General features: G+C 52.0%; 1 protein-coding gene across 1 annotated transcript in view; it reads left to right on the plus strand.

Moving 5' to 3' along the window:
- LOC123371767 (ventral anterior homeobox 2a-like) overlaps positions 1-7,233 on the plus strand; it is a 47,485-nt gene extending 40,252 nt beyond the window's left edge. The window contains exon 3 of the mRNA XM_045019647.1: positions 6,646-7,233. Within this exon, the coding sequence (XP_044875582.1) occupies positions 6,646-7,125 (480 nt within the window). The 3' untranslated portion in view covers positions 7,126-7,233. The remainder of the gene's footprint in view (positions 1-6,645) is intronic.
- The last annotated feature ends 8,745 nt before the right edge of the window (positions 7,234-15,978 follow it).

Consider the following 15,978-nt stretch of genomic DNA (forward strand, 5'->3'; position numbering starts at 1 on the left):
GCTTTTAGAAAAACATCCAATTCCCATGAAACCCAAACCAATTGTTATGTTTGTTTCCATCAAAAATTCTCTCTGAAATTTGGCAGGTTTTCATTGAAAAACCCAAAATACTGAGAATCATTGCAACTGACAATGGAGCACTGGGGGTTTAAAACAGAAAAGTTTTGATTTTCAGTAACCAAAAATCGGGGAAAAAATATAAATTTGGCATTTTCAGCAAATTTTTGACAAAAATGGACATTTTTTCCCGCAGAAATATCCATTTTGTCAAAAACATTTTGATGAAAATTTTCTATCAGCTTTATCCCTAATCCTAGCTCTTCAGAAGACGGGTCATTGTCTGAGGCATGAGGGCTGACATCCTGTAAAGGTTTTACTCTAACTCATATATCTGCTATTATTTTTATCCACATAGGGCTTTGTTTTCAAAAGATCGCGGCTCCCACCTAGCACTGCGGTTGCCAGAGAATGACGACTCTGTTTCATGACAACTTTAGAGGTTTAGAGATTTGATTTTGTTTTGCGCTGGAATGAAACCGAAACCTTCCAGACGTTTCCATGAAACAGAATTGTGTCAAAACGTCTTGGGTTGGGATCAAAAAGGTCCAGTTTTCTCTCTCTCTCTGGAGGTGACCAGAGAGTTCACCCTGAACCTTCCCATCAAAAACGTTGTTAACTTCGAGATCTTCCCGTGAAACATTTCTGCTTCACGAGACAGCCTCGTTTTCTATGAAAAAACGTTTAATCAAAAATGCGCCAACCGGGACCAAAAGAAGTGGCCAGGTCAACAGGCCCAGTGCATGATGGGTGCTGACTCTGAGCACTTTTGAAAACCTGACCCCACTTGTGGTGCTGAGGGCTTGATGCTCTGAGTCCAGAGCTCTTTTGTAAGTCTGCCCCTAAATAGCTCATTCTTTTTATATCCTGTTAAGTTATTTGTAGGGATGGGTGAATTGATAGCAAACGGCTTGTTTGTCTAACAGAGCCCTCCTTGTATGTTGTCTGTCCACTGATCACAGGTTTGACAATCCTCTCTCTCATCTGTCTCTCTGTTCCATATGGAGCATAGAACCTTCCCCCCGCCTTCCATCTCTGGTCTCCTGCTGCTGCCGCCTTAGCTTCTTCCCATGTTATTTTAACAGTACTATTGACATTATAATAATTACGCTATTGCCCACTATCTTCTTCTGGATCCATCCTAATGTTCCCGAGTTATTTTTTAGTGACCGTGTACATTGTTCAGAGGTCTCCATTGAACTGTCCGCAATGAGAGCCAGGTGTTTCTCCTCAGGGGAACCCAGCGACGCAGCGGGGCAGTTCGGTGTGGATTGCTTTGCACTTGTGGATACAGAATCTCAGCTGCTACTGGCCTGCTCATTCACCTGGATTTGTGAACCTTTCCTGGAGTGCCTTCCGATCCTTCCCGGATCTGATTGACCCACTTCATTCATGGCATCAAGAATCTATTTATAGTGTTACAAATCCCTGGCCCAGAGGACTTCACAGGTATCTCTAAATATGCCGTGTATACCCCTTGGCCTGGACTTTACAATGAGAACGCTGATCCTTCTGTCCCCAGTCCAGAGCTTCCCCTTAGCTCGACAAACCGGGTGTTTGCCTTTGTATTGTCCTTGAAAACAAACTGATTTACAAGCCCTAAATCACAGTGAAACTGGTTTGGTGAACACCACAAAACTAAGAGCACAGGGAAAGGGCAGGCCAGTGGTTAGCATGCAAGTCTGCAGCTTTGCAGGTGTGAGTTCAATTCCTACCTCTACCACAGCCGCCTTGATAAGTCATTCAGGCCTAGATCTGTAAAGGAGATTTAGGTGCTCAAATCTCATTGACAATCAGTGGGATTTAGATCCCTAAGGGCTTAAAACACTTTAAAAAGTGAGCTTTAAGCTCTTGGCATTGTGATGCTGGGTGCAGCAATGCCCTAATACCTTTACAAATCTGGCCTTAGGCTCGCTCAGTGCCTCAGTTTCCCATGTTGGCAATCTCAAACCTCAGACTCCAGTTCAGTAAGGGAGTGTCTGAGGCTTCCCTGAACCTTGCAGGGAAACCTTGAACCAGCGGCTGGAGTTGGCATCAAACCCGAGAGGCATTTGTAGCTTGACACGAAAGGAGGTGAAACTGGACAGACTGTGCCTTGCACTGAAAACTCAGCAGTGCTCAGTCAGGTGGGTGCAAAACCCAAAGGAAAAGTTTGCACACAGCTCTGGGCAGTAAACCTGGGCTTTGCTGGGGCAGAGCGTTAGCCCCCTCCCAGCTGCAGTGTAGCTACCCCCCATGCGCTACTGGACTGCAGCAGGAAGAGTCGCACGTTGAAGGGTTTGCTGAAGCCTAGTGCCGCTTTGTTACGGTAGGGTTAGCTCAGCCGGGCTGCTTGGGAAGCGCGTGGTTCAGGCGGGGTTTCCTTGTGACACCAAGCTGGGTGTTGCAGCGTCCTGGCTTGAGGCTGAAAGGTTTACACACAAAAACCAGCAGAAGGAGGGATGATCTACACTGCGGCGGGGAGCGGGTCTCCTGATCTGGGTAGACAGACCAGCGCTGCCAGCTCCACCCCACCTAGAGTGTTAAAACACTGCGGCAGGGGTGGGGGCACGGGCTAGCCAGCTGAGCATGGCCCCGGGGGATCAGGCAGGCCTTGTGCTGCCCCCATCCGTGCATGAGCCCGAGGCCACCGGTGACCTAGCATGGGTCTGTCTACCTGGGCTTGGAAGCTCGCCCGCGGCTGCAGGGTAGACACACCCGCTTTGCTGCTGGACGGTTATCCAGAATAACAGCACATGGAAGGCTTTGCTCAAGGGTGCTGCTTTGGTACTGTAGGGTTAGCTAAGCCAGGCCCTTTTGTTATTGTAGGGTTATGTGAGCCATGTTGACCCACCAGAGAAAAGAGCCTGGACACTATTTATACGCTGAAATATACAAGACCTTTCTAAACAGTGACATTTGCTGCAAGCCTGGGCACCCCAGCGTCTGATTGCAGTCCTTTCAGTCCTGTTCTCTTCGGCGGAGGGGACAGCAACCACCATCTAACCAGGTCAAAGAACAGATAGCCAGGCTGGGCGGGGATGGTGTCCCTGGCCTCTGTCTGCCAGAAGCTGGGAATGGGTGACAGGGGATGGATCACTTGGTGATTCCCTGTTCTGTTCATTCCCTCTGGGGCACCTGGCACTGGCCACTGTCGGCCGACAGGACACTGGGCTGGATGGACCTTTGGTCTGACCCACTGTGGCCGTTCTTATGTAGATACGTGCCTCTGAATCTGCTTACTAACAGAAAGAAAAGAGATGGCTGAGCCAGACACATGACTTGGAAAGAAGCCACTTCCCTTCCACCACAGACTCTTCTGCGAGCCCCGGCCATGCCCTGCCTCTGGCCTGTTAATCGGGGTGGATAAAAACTGACTTAAAAAAAAGAGAGAGACTCTAAATCAATGTAAGTTAAGTTTTATAGCTGTTAAACAAATATAGCTAGATATGGAGTATCCTCCTGGTTTGCAAGAAGCAGCACCACCTTTCGTGTAAAAGTTCTATTTAGTTAAAATCGGCATGTTCTACTGGTTACCAACCAATGAATAAACCTGGTTTTAGGAAAATAGCTAAAAAGCACAAATGCAAAGCTCAATAGAAACACAGGTTTCCTGCCTGCTGATTTAAATCAGGGTTAAAACAGGTGATTTAAATCACTTTGATTTAAATCCACCCACCCTGCTATTAATGGGAGCAGCGAATGTAAATCACCAGGTGCGGGGAATGAGCCCCTTAGATCTTTAATTACCCCCTTGCATCCTTATTTGTAAGCTTGTCCGGCCTCGAGCGGTACTGAGCTCCCACTGAACTGAACAGGATCGTATCCAGGCGCTCAGCACCTTGCAGGACTGGGCTCCCTGTGGGTTTCACACTCGCTTGAGAGCCCTGGGAAATGAAACCCACTTGTTATCCCCAGGAAGGACAGAGTGTGGGACATGATCCCCCCTCCCCCACAGCCCAACCAAAGTGTCTCCTTGCCCCTGGCTCAGAGGGACCAAGCCTGGGGGGCCAGAAGGGGCTCAGTGTCTGTGACCTATTTGGTTTGTCTCCCGAGCCCCCCGTTCCCACCCCCGTTTATCCCCAGTGCTGCTTAGAAACGGGGAGAGTCCTGCCCAGCCCTGTGCAGGGAATTCCCCAAGAAGCTCTTGCTTTGTGGGCAAGGGCACACAGGAACCAGGGCCCATCCCAATGAGTTGAGAGGAATCTCCCCCTCCCCAGGTTGCCATGCCCTCTCCGCCCCTCTAGCCCCTCGCTGATCCCAGGGATTGTGCTGCTGGCCCCAGAAAGAGACGCTTTTCTCCCAGAGATCTCAGTGCAGCTCCAAACTGGCCACTAGGTGGTGCTAGGGAGGGGCAGCAGGTGGGTGCCGCCCTTCAGGTGAGCTTTGGACCTGCACTGTGGGGTTCATGAGGTCCTGTCTCAGCAGTTATAGCCTCTGTCCGCAGGCCTGGTGCCGTTCAGCCCAGAGGCCGGGTATCGTCTATAGGATTTGCCTAACAGTGGCCAGTGCATGTTGCTTCGATAGAAGTTACTGGCCCCAGCATGCATCAGGCTGTGCTATATCATGGGAAAGGGTTTTCCCTCCTGACCCCAGCTGGTCTGGTGCCCTGGAGCATGAGGATCTGAAGCCTCTGTCCCGCCTGTCTTAGCAGGTGTCACTGCAGATGCTATTCCTGCCGTATAAATCTCCCAGGCTTTATCTAAGTCTGCTAAGCCACTTGCCTCGCTATTATCTTGGGAGAGGGTCCAAGACCCACTCCTTGCCCGTGGTCCAGCAGCTCAGTGCAGCAGGTCTGAGGTATCAATGGCTGTGTGAGGGCTGCGGGTTATGATGATGCGAGTCCTGCTGGCATGATTTGTCAATGACGTGGGTAAGTGAGATGCTCACTGCCCACAGTGCTAGAATTTAAACACAATTGAGATCTACAGTCTGACTGTCCGTCCATCCGTCCCCATCCAACCCCCCGCCTCATCCACCTCATCTATCTCCCTATACAGACCCCTCCCTTATCTGTCTGTCTTTCCATCTCATCTCTCTTCCTGGCATCTCGGTACCCGCCTCTCGCTCTGTCGCACTTCTCTATCAGGGGCACAGTCAAGTGGGTCCTCGGCCCTTTGGCGTCTAGGCAGTGAGGTCAGAGCAGGCCTGGGTCGGCCACGGGTCAGAGGCAGAGCAGCAGGAGGAGCTGATTGCTCTAGGGTGGCTGGGCTGCCTGGATTGGGAGGAAAAACAGAGACTTGGGATTTCGAAGGGCAAGTGTCATCCAGGGGTTGAGGCAGAGCCTGCGGTTTTGGTGTAGCCAGGGGTGGCTCTATGTTTTTTGCTGCCCCAAGCACGGCAGGCAGGTGGCTTTCGGCGGCACGCCTGCGGGAGGTCCGCTGGTCCTGCGGATTCGGCGGCATGCCTGCAAGAGGTCCACCGGTGCCGCGCCATCGGCGTCCCTGCCGCCGAATTGCCGCCAAAGCCGCGGGACTGGTGGACCTCCCGCAGGCACAGCACCGAAAGCCGCCTGCCTGCCGCCCTCACAGCAACCGGCAGGCTGCCCCCCGCGGCTTGCCGCCCCAGGCACGCGCTTGCTGCGCTGGTGCCTGGAGCCGTCCCGGGTGTATCTGGAGCCCACTGAGCCTTAACCCAGCCCCGCTCCTTATTTCAGTGAGAGGTGGCCATGTGCTGAGAGCTTCCACTCTGGACATCTCCAGAGTCCAGGCACGTCCAAATCCGGGGGTCTGGTTCAGAGATTTCAAGGTCAGCAGAGGCCGTTATGATGATCTAGTCTGACCTGCCGAACACAGGCCAGTGACTGCCACGCCCTGATTCCTTCCTCAAGCCCATGTCTTGTGGTCGAGCTAGCGCGTGTCTTAGAAAGAGACACCAATCTCGCTTTGGACAGTCCCCGATGGAGAATCTGCCACGTCCCTTGGTTTGGCCTGGGACAGGGCGCGTGCTCAGCTACAGAGGTCGGTTCCAGATTCGGAAGCAGCTCCACCAGAGCTTGGGGCTGCTCTGAGGTCTGGTTTGGTCCCATCTCTCTCCCTATTTCTACCCAGCCATCGCATTGCGCTCTGGGTAAATGTGCTGAGCGGCTAATGGGATCCCTCCCCCAGACAGCTTGCGGTCTAAAGGAACAATGGATACAGCCCAATGGGCAGCCCAGACGCACATCTGCTGGATCCATTTATCCCTCCACCTGCCACGTCCCGCCCTTGAGTGCTCCATGTCGCAAGGGCATCTTCTCCCCTGGGGGGACACAGCGTTTGCCACGGAGGGTCTTTTGCTCCAGATTTTGCTATCCCCTGGTGGCTGGAGACCATTGTCTCTCTGGCTCCTGGGAAGGTGAGTGGGTGGCTGGGCTGCTGAATCCATTTGCTCTAGGACGTTTAACACATTGTGACAGTCTCTTTCTCTCTCTCTTTTCCCATTCCCTCCTTTTCTCTCACTCCCTCTTTCTCTCCTTCTGCCCTTCTTGCTTGGTTGCTCTTTCTTCTTTTCCTACTTCCCGTTGCGTGCTCTCTCCCCATTCCCCCTCTTCCCCCTCGCCTCCTTCCCCCTGTTTTTCTCTCCTTTCCACTTCTGCTGCACTCTGTCCGTCTCCCACCCCCTGCCCAGGTGAAAGTCTGGTTCCAGAACCGGCGCACCAAGCAGAAGAAGGACCAGAGCAGGGACTCTGAGAAACGCTCGTCCTCCACCTCCGAATCCTTCGCCACGTGTAACATCCTCCGGCTCCTGGAACAAGGGAGACTTTTGTCCGTGCCGGCCCCTTCCAACTTGCTCTCTCCAAATGCGAATCCCATCGGGAGCCCTGCCGGGAATGGATCCAGCCTGGCTCCCTCTGGCACCACCTCGCCTGGGCTGAGCAGTGGAAACAGCCCTCCTGGGACAGGAGCCTTCAGCCTGCAGGTCCCGTCGCTAGCATCCTCCTCTTCCTCACCCAGGCTCCCTGCCACCCCGCTCTGTTTCAGCGGCCCGCTCCTGGGCAGCCTGCATGAGCTACCCAGCGGCTACGGACTGGGGAGCTCTGCCTTTGAGCCTTACATGCGGCTGGAGAGGAAAGACAGTCCTGTACCCAGCAAGAAGCCGAGTCTTTAACTAAAACCCAGTGTCAAAATCACCCCCACCCTGTCTCCCGCATGGGGCTGTTCTGTGGCCAGTGGAATTGCAAAGACCGTTGAACAAATGTCCAGGTGACGTGCGTGTGACTGTGTGTTCCTGTCACGGAAATAAAAATACAGCTGCAGGCAACACCCTGTTTGAGATGCTCGACTCGGCAGGGTTCCCCGGGGAGATGCACAGGGAAACCGCTGCTTCTGGGGGCCCCCCGATCCCCGATTGCTAGAGGGTCAAATGTGCCCCTCTTCAGGGTGCCAGCCAGGTAGTATTTATACACTGATGCTCTGTCTCTTGCCGTCGGGTCCAGGGTGGGGGAGCGAGGGACGGGGGAAGGTCGGCTGGCACCATGTGTTTTATTCTGCCTTTGTTTGCCATGGAGTGAGACTGCGCGGTCGCTGTGTGATCTATTTGATTGCAGGAGCCAAAAATCATCCAATACCCTGGATATGGAGCCAGACCTGGACTGAGGCCAAGTGGGACTGGAAACCCCTGGCAGCTAAAGCCAATCCCAGGGGGTGGGGTGGGGTGGGGGGGTTGAGATGTTACAGAATTCAGGGGTGGGGTGTGACTTTGGAAGAGCAGATCCCCGCTCCTGCATGTTGGGTAGAGAGGCAGTGGGAGCTAGTGGTTAGAGCAGAGACATGGGCGTCAGGGCTCCTGGGTGCTATTCCTGGCTCTGCCTCTGGGCAAGTCCCCATTGTGTGCCTCAGTTTCCCCATCGGTAAAGAACTTTGTGCTCCTTTGTTTAGGTGGCTTGGGAGAGTTTGGGGAGCCCATCGCAGGAGGGGGAGGCTCAGAGTCCAGTCTCTGTGATCTTGCCTTAATCTGTCCCTGTTGCACACGGGGACAGCACGACTCTCGCTTGGTTTGTTAATCCCATCAAGCTAGGGGGGTGCGCTTGAAGGAGGAAGCAGGTACTGAACATACAGGCTGGCGTTGGTGCCAATGATCCCTTCAGTCGTCCGTCCCCCCCCAGCACTTTTGGCACAGAGAAGAGTGGGACTCAGAGAGCCCCTTGCACAGATCCCGGTCCCCCCCGTCACTGTTCTCCTGCACTGCAGAGAGGCCTGGGGGCTTCTGGCAGCTCTTCTGCAGCAGTGCAAACGCAGGTTCCAGAGCAGCAGCTTTAAGGATGGACCTGACCCAAAACATTGCATCCCCCCCAGGCCCAACAGGGGTGTCTGGTGTCTGGATCAGCAGCCGTTGGCTTTTGACAGGGTCTATACCCAGCTGGGAAATGAATGGGGAGCCCTGCCGGTTGTATACAGCTTCTTAACAAACAGTCTCGGGATAGTCACCAATTTCATGTATCACACCAACCGCCCAGGGTCCATGCCCACTTGCCAAGCAGGATAATAAACACTGCTCCCAGGACGGCTGCCAGCCTGGACAATACGGCTGCTAGAGGACACTGCCACGCAGGGATGTTAACTCACGTTTTGACGGCTTTTCTGCTAGGGACATGGGAAAAGAGCCTAAGACCCAAACATTTCCCTGCCAACCAACAGTGACAGCATGTGGGTTAGTCATGAAGGCCCAGACCCTCAAAGGTATTTTGGTGCCTATGGGAGTTAGGCACCTCAATCCCTTGGAAGATCTGGACCTAAGCCTTTAGCAAGACCTTTGCTGACCCTTAAGATCGCTCAGATGGTGTCGGAAGATTGAGGCTGGTCCTTGCCTTAAAGAGATGCCACCCGTGGGAAGTTTGTCAGTTTCGAACAATCCAAGTTCAAAGCAAGCTGGGAATTTTCCTCCCTCCTCCCATGACAATTTTTGACCGAAATGAAAATGTTTCAGGTTTTGACTAAAAATGCTTGGCTGTAGAAAACCAGCCTTTGGAGTTATTTGTGTGTGGAGGGGAAAGGTTTAACCAAATGCTCAAAACATTGAAAACTTCCTGCAGTGACAGCAAGCCAGTTTGCACCGCAAAACAGTTTGGATTGAGCATTTCTCGTTAAACGTCGTTTCAGGCATGACACTGACCCCACATGCCGCTGGCCGTTTCAGTCGCCTGTTCTTACTGTTTTAGAAACCTGTGAAAGAGGGACACAAACAACAGGTGAAACAGACTAAGTGACTGGACAGGGGACAGCCTGAAAATGACTGTACAGAAATTTATCATCAAATGCACAAAGCAACCAAACTGAAAAGCAAAAATCGAACTCTTTTGCCTGTTTCAGCCCCCTCAGTTCTAGCTTGCGTGGTGTCACAGTGGGTAAAGGGTTTTCAGAGAGAAGAGAAATTGCTGGTACAGTACCCCGGTAACTGGAACTTACAGGTGGGATCAAGAGAAAAAATTGTCATCCAGATCCAGATTTTGAACCCTCCCGAATTCAGACCCAGGTTTTGGTTCAGCCCTCTATCAAGTGGGAAGCGGGCGCAGGCCTTTACAAAAGGGTTTCAGAAGCCCCCTGAGGCTTATTGGAATGTGGAAGGTCGGTTCTGGCCCATTTCTGAGCAATGGGGATCAGACTCAGATCCAGACTCCCCAGGCAGTGGTAGTGCAGATCAGACAATACCCAGATTCAAACCACCCTTGAGCTGGTTCTGTGAGGCCCAGTGAATGCTGTTTCCCTCCCCTGTTTCCCTCCCCCCATCTCTAATTTAACCCCCCCGCCGTGGCCTCGCTGCTGCCCTGTCTCCTTGCCGATGCAACCGGTGCAATAGGTGATTTCTACTGCTTTGCCACGGACACCCAGGGGTGCCTGATGTCCTGCTGATGGGCATGACTGATCGGAGTCGAGGCAGGCCAGGACTCCTGCCTGCCTGTCCAGCTGGGTCCTGGGAATAGGGATATAGACACAGAACCAGGCAGAAAGCCGGTGGATCCAGGATGTGTGGGCTGCGTAGGAGGGAAGAATGGCTGTGAGAACACAAGTGCATTATTAGCAATGGGCCCGATCCTGCAGTCCTGACGTGGGGCCAAACTCCCATCGACTCCAGTGGGAGCAGGGCTGGACTGCTGAGCACCTGCCCAGCACTTGCAGCTTCTTGCAATATCGAAGGGGTTGTGGGCGCTCAGCGTCAGTACCGCTCAGAATTGGGCCCAGATGGAGGGCCTGATCCTGGCATCCACATTTATGCTCTTGCAAGCAGCCTTCTGGATGTCAATAGGCTTCCTCATGTGAGTCGACTTGGAAGGGCTTCAGGATTTCCTCCTGCCCTCTTGGTCCTGATCCTGCAAGCAGCTGAATCCCCACTGGCTCTAAAAGAGATTTGGGGAGGTTGTGGGGGCTAATCAGCTGAACACAAACTCCCAGTGTGGCCAAAAGGGCTAATGGGGTCCTGGGGTGCATAACCAGAGGAACCTCGAGTGGGAGCAGAGAGGTGATTTTACCTCCGTATCTGGCACTGGTGCGACCCCGGCTGGAATCCTGGGCCCAGTTCTGGTGCCCACCATTCAAGAAGGATGTTGATAAATTGGAGGGAGTCAGAGAAGAGCCAGGAGAAGGATGAAAGGTTTCGAAAACTGCCTTGTAGCGAGAGACTCAAGGAGCTCAGTCTATTTAGCTTAACCAAGAGAAGGCTCAGGGGTGACTTGATGACACTCTATAAGTACCTACGTGGGGAACAAATATTTAATTACGGGCTCTTCAGTCTAGTGGAGGAAGATCTCACAGGATCCAATGGTTGGGAGTTGATGCTGGACAAATTCAGATTGGAATAAGGTGTAAATTTTGTAACGGAGGGTAATTAACCAGTGGAACATTTCCCAAGGGCCGGGGTGGATTCTCCAGCACTGACAATTTTTGAATCAAGATGGGATGTTTTCCTGACAGCCTCGGGTCTAGGGATTATTTCGGGGCAGGTCTCCGGCCTGGGCTATGTGGGAGGTCAGACTAGATGGTCACATGGTCCCCTCTGGCCCTGGCATCTGTGGCTTTGATGGCAGGGTTGGGCCCCACAGGCCTTCAACTGGCCATTGACAAGTCACAGGTGCCACCCCCCCCACCCCCATTGTAAACTAGGGCCCGATCCTGACAGCTTTACCCACCCTGCGCTGCCCCCATTGAGACCAATGACTTCCATAAGGCCAGGATTTGGCCTGTGGCGTATGGTGCTTGGATTGCTGTCTGCTGCTTAGCATGGTGTTTGGCCTGGCCTGACCTTGCTATCTCTAAGGGGTGGTGGGATGTGGGAGCGAGGGATGAGGCAGGGGGACAAGATTCTTGGGAAGGAGCACGACTTTGCACCCCGTTGAAATCTGCCATCCTCAGCTGCGTTGTTTGGTCATCACCTCACAGGATCAGGGCCGTAGGCGGGGCCTGCATTTTCACTGCTAGCAGGGGCTGAGGGCAGAGCCTGCTAATCCAGCCCATTCTCAGGTATCTGGCAAGCGAAATCAGCCAGCCACTCCTCCTTTGTCAAAGTCAAAGCCCCCGGAGCCAATGGCTGGTGGGGCCGACACGGTTCAGGCATGTCAGTTTCACAGCGGTACGCCAGGGCGGGATGTGGCCAGCAGGCAAACCACCTTTGGCGGCTCTCAGCTGAGCGATCAGGCAGCCATTGTGCAGCTGGGTGAACTCGAGAGGTGTGACTCGAACCCGTGACCTTTAGGAGCATGGTCGAGCAACTCCTTTGTCCCACGCCTGCATTAAAGGCCCGGCTTTGGGAAGCAGGAGTGGATAGATCCAGACCCATCACTATTTTGGCCTGGTAGGGCCCAGCCACCCCCCCCCCTTCCACAGCCCCCAAACCCAGCACTTCTGCTAGTGCTCAGGGTGTCCCTGCGTTGGGGTGATGAGGAGGGGGCGGAGTTTGGAGGCTAGGGCACATCCCACTGCGTAGCACTGAGGCCGGGCCCTGCCCGCTGGGTGGATCCCAGGTCACTTCATCTCATGACACCCAGGCAGACTTGCTCACCCGGTCGGAGCCTTGTGCAATATTTGCTGCGTCTTGGGAGCCAATGGAGGGGTGTGTGTGTGTGTGTGTGTGTGTGTGTGTGTGCGCGCGCGCAAAGATTAACCCTTACAGGGACGGACGATACCCACAAGCTCGCGTTCTGCCCAGGGAATCCTTAGCAAGGTGCCAGTTGACCTTGCCCGCCTGGCACCCCTCCCAGGGCCCACTGAGATCCCAGCTGCAAATGCCTTGTGGGTTGCAGGGAACTGTCCCCACGGGCAGGATCGGCCCTGGATGTTTGGGGGTGGGTGGGTTTCCCCTGCGATCCCATCAGTGATTGGGTGTGCAGGGCTGCTGCCCGCCGGGTGGGGGAGAGAGATCATGGGAGTGGGCGGTGCTGTGACACAGGTCGGGAGGGGGGCTGAGGTGGTACCCTCAATACCAGGATTGATGACACCCTGTGGCAACTGGGATGGGAGGAGCCCCCTGAGCTACACACGAACGTGGGTTCTGTCTGATTTGTTCCCCTTGTCCCTCCCCAGCTCTCCTGTTCCCTCTCTCCAGCTCCCCTTTTTATCTTAATTTGCCCCCCCCCTTTCCCCTCCTCTGTCTGCATCCCCGTTCCCCTGCTCGGCTCTCTGTGTTTAGCAGAACGGGGCCACGGCGCTTTCAGGGTTTGTTACAGCCCGGTCTGCGTTTGGGCTGGGACAGCAGCTGCCACGGGCCCAGGACGGGGGGGTTAGCGCACTCGCCATGTCAGAGCACTGGGCCGCGTCCACTGTGCCAGAAATGCTGCCCCTCAGGAAGGAGGTGGGTGGGGAATAAGCAATGGCGAGTGGAGACACCTTTCGAGGCCTCTTAGTGGGTGTGGCTAGGCTACACTCTAGGTTGTAACTGTAAAGCTACAGGTTCAAATCCCCTACGTGGTGGAAAGGTCATTTCTCATCCTGGGGGGTATAAATCCAGGGCCAGCTCCAGGCACCAGCAGAGGAAGCACATGCCTGGGGTGGCACGTGCTAAGCAGCAACATTCTGCCCATTCTTGGGGCAGCACAGTCCAGGCATTTTGGGGTTGGGTTTTTTTTTGTTTTGTTTGTTTTTTGTGCTTGGGGCGGCAGAAATGGTAGAGCCGGCCCTGTATAAATCAAAACCCTAGGGGCTTCCTGGAGAGGTAATTAATGCAGCATTGGTCAAAATACCTTTTGCAAACCCGGCTTTCCCACCAAACGGCCTGTTTTCATGGGAAATTTTCACCTGGGTCCCGTTTTTCAGCAACAAAAGTGCAAACCGAAAACAGACATTGGTCCGTAAAAATTTTGGCTTTTCAACAATGGAGCAGTTTCACCAGAAACCAATTATTTCAATCCATTCTCCCTCAGCTTTTGGCTCCATTTTTTTGTCTAAACACAGAAACGTTTCATAAAAAATATTTACAAATTAGTTACTTGCTGGCAGCCACTGATTGGCATTTTCCCCACCTGCTCTAGTTAAAAGCAAAGCCCTGTCCGGCCAAGGATGCTGTGATGCTTATTATGTAAGGAATCTTTGGCCTAAATTCCTTCCCACCCATACCCCTTAGTTGCTGTTTGTAAACCCCTGTAGGGTCATTAGTGGGGTCAACCATTCATCTTTCAAAACCCAGACCCCGGTTCGGGAATGGTACTTATGCACATGCTTAAAGTTAAACATGTGATTTAGTGCTTTGCTGAATCGGGCACTAAAAGCACATATCTCTACTGCTTTAACTCAGTGACCAGCTCCACAACTGCTCTCAGGAATAACTTGTTTTCCTCTGTATGGACCAGTCTCTTACCCTTAGCCAGTGTGTTAAACTCCTCCCCCTATTTTGAAGGGAAATATTTAAAATAAGTGTTTTTATAAAGAAGGTTTCACTCATTTTTTTTAAATCAATATCTATGAAATAATATTTATCGTGCATGTCACTGTCTGAGCACTTTGCAAATATTAGCTAATTGGCACTTTTGGGGGGTAGCAAAGTGTCACTATCACTTTTTCAGATATGGGGAAACTGAGGCACAATGCGGGGCCTGTGAGTTGCTCAAAGTCATAGACATCATTGGCAGAGCCCAGAATAAGGAGCTTCTCTCTCCCAGGCTGAGAGCCTCAAAGGGGCACCTTTGCTTGGACCACATCTCTCTATTCTTACCAGGGTTTGTTACCATAGCCCGTTTCCAGTTCCCCAAATTTGACTGTTCACTGGACTTTTTGGTTGACTTGCAACAACAAAAAATTGCAACAGCTTTTTCACGCTACGTTTTCCTACAAGCTCTGGGGCTGGTGGCAGTTTGGCAAAGGTCAGCATTGTTTATTACATTTTTTGGTTGACATATGGTGTTTCGACGGGAAAAAACGATACACTCCCAAAAATACATTTTTGCTATTTTTTTCTTTTTCATTTTCCTCCAGCTCTGTTTGCAATCCGTTTGTCTGAAAAACCAACACCTAGAATCGGGGCCTTATGCTAGCAAACTGCTTCCTGTTAATGTTCAAGGGCATTGCATGGTTTACTCCTGGTGAGGAGTATTTCTGACCTTTTGAACTTTGACACAGCCACATGCGGCAAAATTTGTGCACAGACCCTGTAATTAAAATACGAAGAATTTCGTATTTGCCTGGAGGCCCCAAACTTGGCAGAAATAGAATCCTCTTGCTTTAGGGTCAGGCTCCTCTCACAGAGGGGCATTAGAAAGCAGAAACTTTTGAGCAGATTATCCCATATCTGCCTGCTGCAGCTTTCATACACATTTCTCTGGTGCTGGCCTCTGGCTGAGACAAGATCCTGGGCTGGACAATCATCTCCAGTACAGCAGTCCCTTTGTTTCAAACGCCTGGGAAATATTCATGAGGAAGTTTGACAGCTTTGCAAGGTTTCTCGTGTCTTGTTCTAATTTGGGGGAAATGGTCCGATCTGGTGACAAACACATTGGACTTTGAGAGCTGTTTTTTGTCCTTGTAAATTTCGAGGAAGAAAGGGCCAACTTTCACCCCAAACAGGGCCGGTTTTCTTGCAAGAGAGCCTCCAAAGTTTTGAAATTCCAAAATGTCATGACACAATTAGGCTTTGTGAGCATTTGAAATGTCACAAGTTTGGATGTAAAAAACAAACAAACGAACCAACTCCCCCAAAACCCTACCAACAAACTGTTCATACTTCAGAGAGGATTTTGCAGAAAGTAATGTACTGGGGGAGGAAAGCCACTAATGGACCTAGAACAAAATGGCAAATATTTTTCCTAAAACTCCTGGGTAGGAGGGACGGGATAATTCCTATTTTTACCTGGCTCAAATCCTGATCCTCAGCTGGCACTGCTGCTTATTCCTTACTGCACAGAGAGTTCCTTCCAAAGTCACTAGCGTCCCATCTAGAAATGTTCAGATGTCTGCTTTAACCAGTCAATGAATCACCATCAAACCTGAAATCAGGAACACCAACCATTCAGGAAATAACCCTGTAACCCTACCGCCCTCTCTCTCTCTCTCTCTCTCTCTCTCTCTCTCACACACACACAGAGTTCTAACAGACTTGAACACCAGAGATAAATCCTGGAAATGTATCGTAACGTGTACAATTTGAAAAAGAAAAAATAAGTACTGTATGTCAAACTTTAATGAACAACGTGGTTTCTGATGGTTAATAAAAGTGATGTCATGATGCCCACCTGCCTTTTCTTCCTTGCTGTCAAAGTGCGCGGAGCAAGCGGTCGCTGTGAGCCAGTCCCACAGTTTGAACATCAGAACGCCAGCAACATCACCCACTTGGACTATTTTTAAGGGGAAAAAATTGAAACACGGTTCCCAATGTCCCCTCCCCGCTTCTAAACCAGCTCAGCAAAATATCAACTTTCTACAAATCAAATCTGATAGATGCTGTCAACCCGCCACGCTGGAGTAAGCCAGTGCTCCCGCGCAACCCTACACTAACAACCCAGTGCGTGCAGCCGGCGATTGAGAGAGAGCAGACGATAACCAA

The sequence above is a fragment of the Mauremys mutica genome, chromosome 5, assembly GCF_020497125.1.
Source record: "Mauremys mutica isolate MM-2020 ecotype Southern chromosome 5, ASM2049712v1, whole genome shotgun sequence".
NCBI lineage: Eukaryota > Metazoa > Chordata > Testudines > Geoemydidae > Mauremys > Mauremys mutica.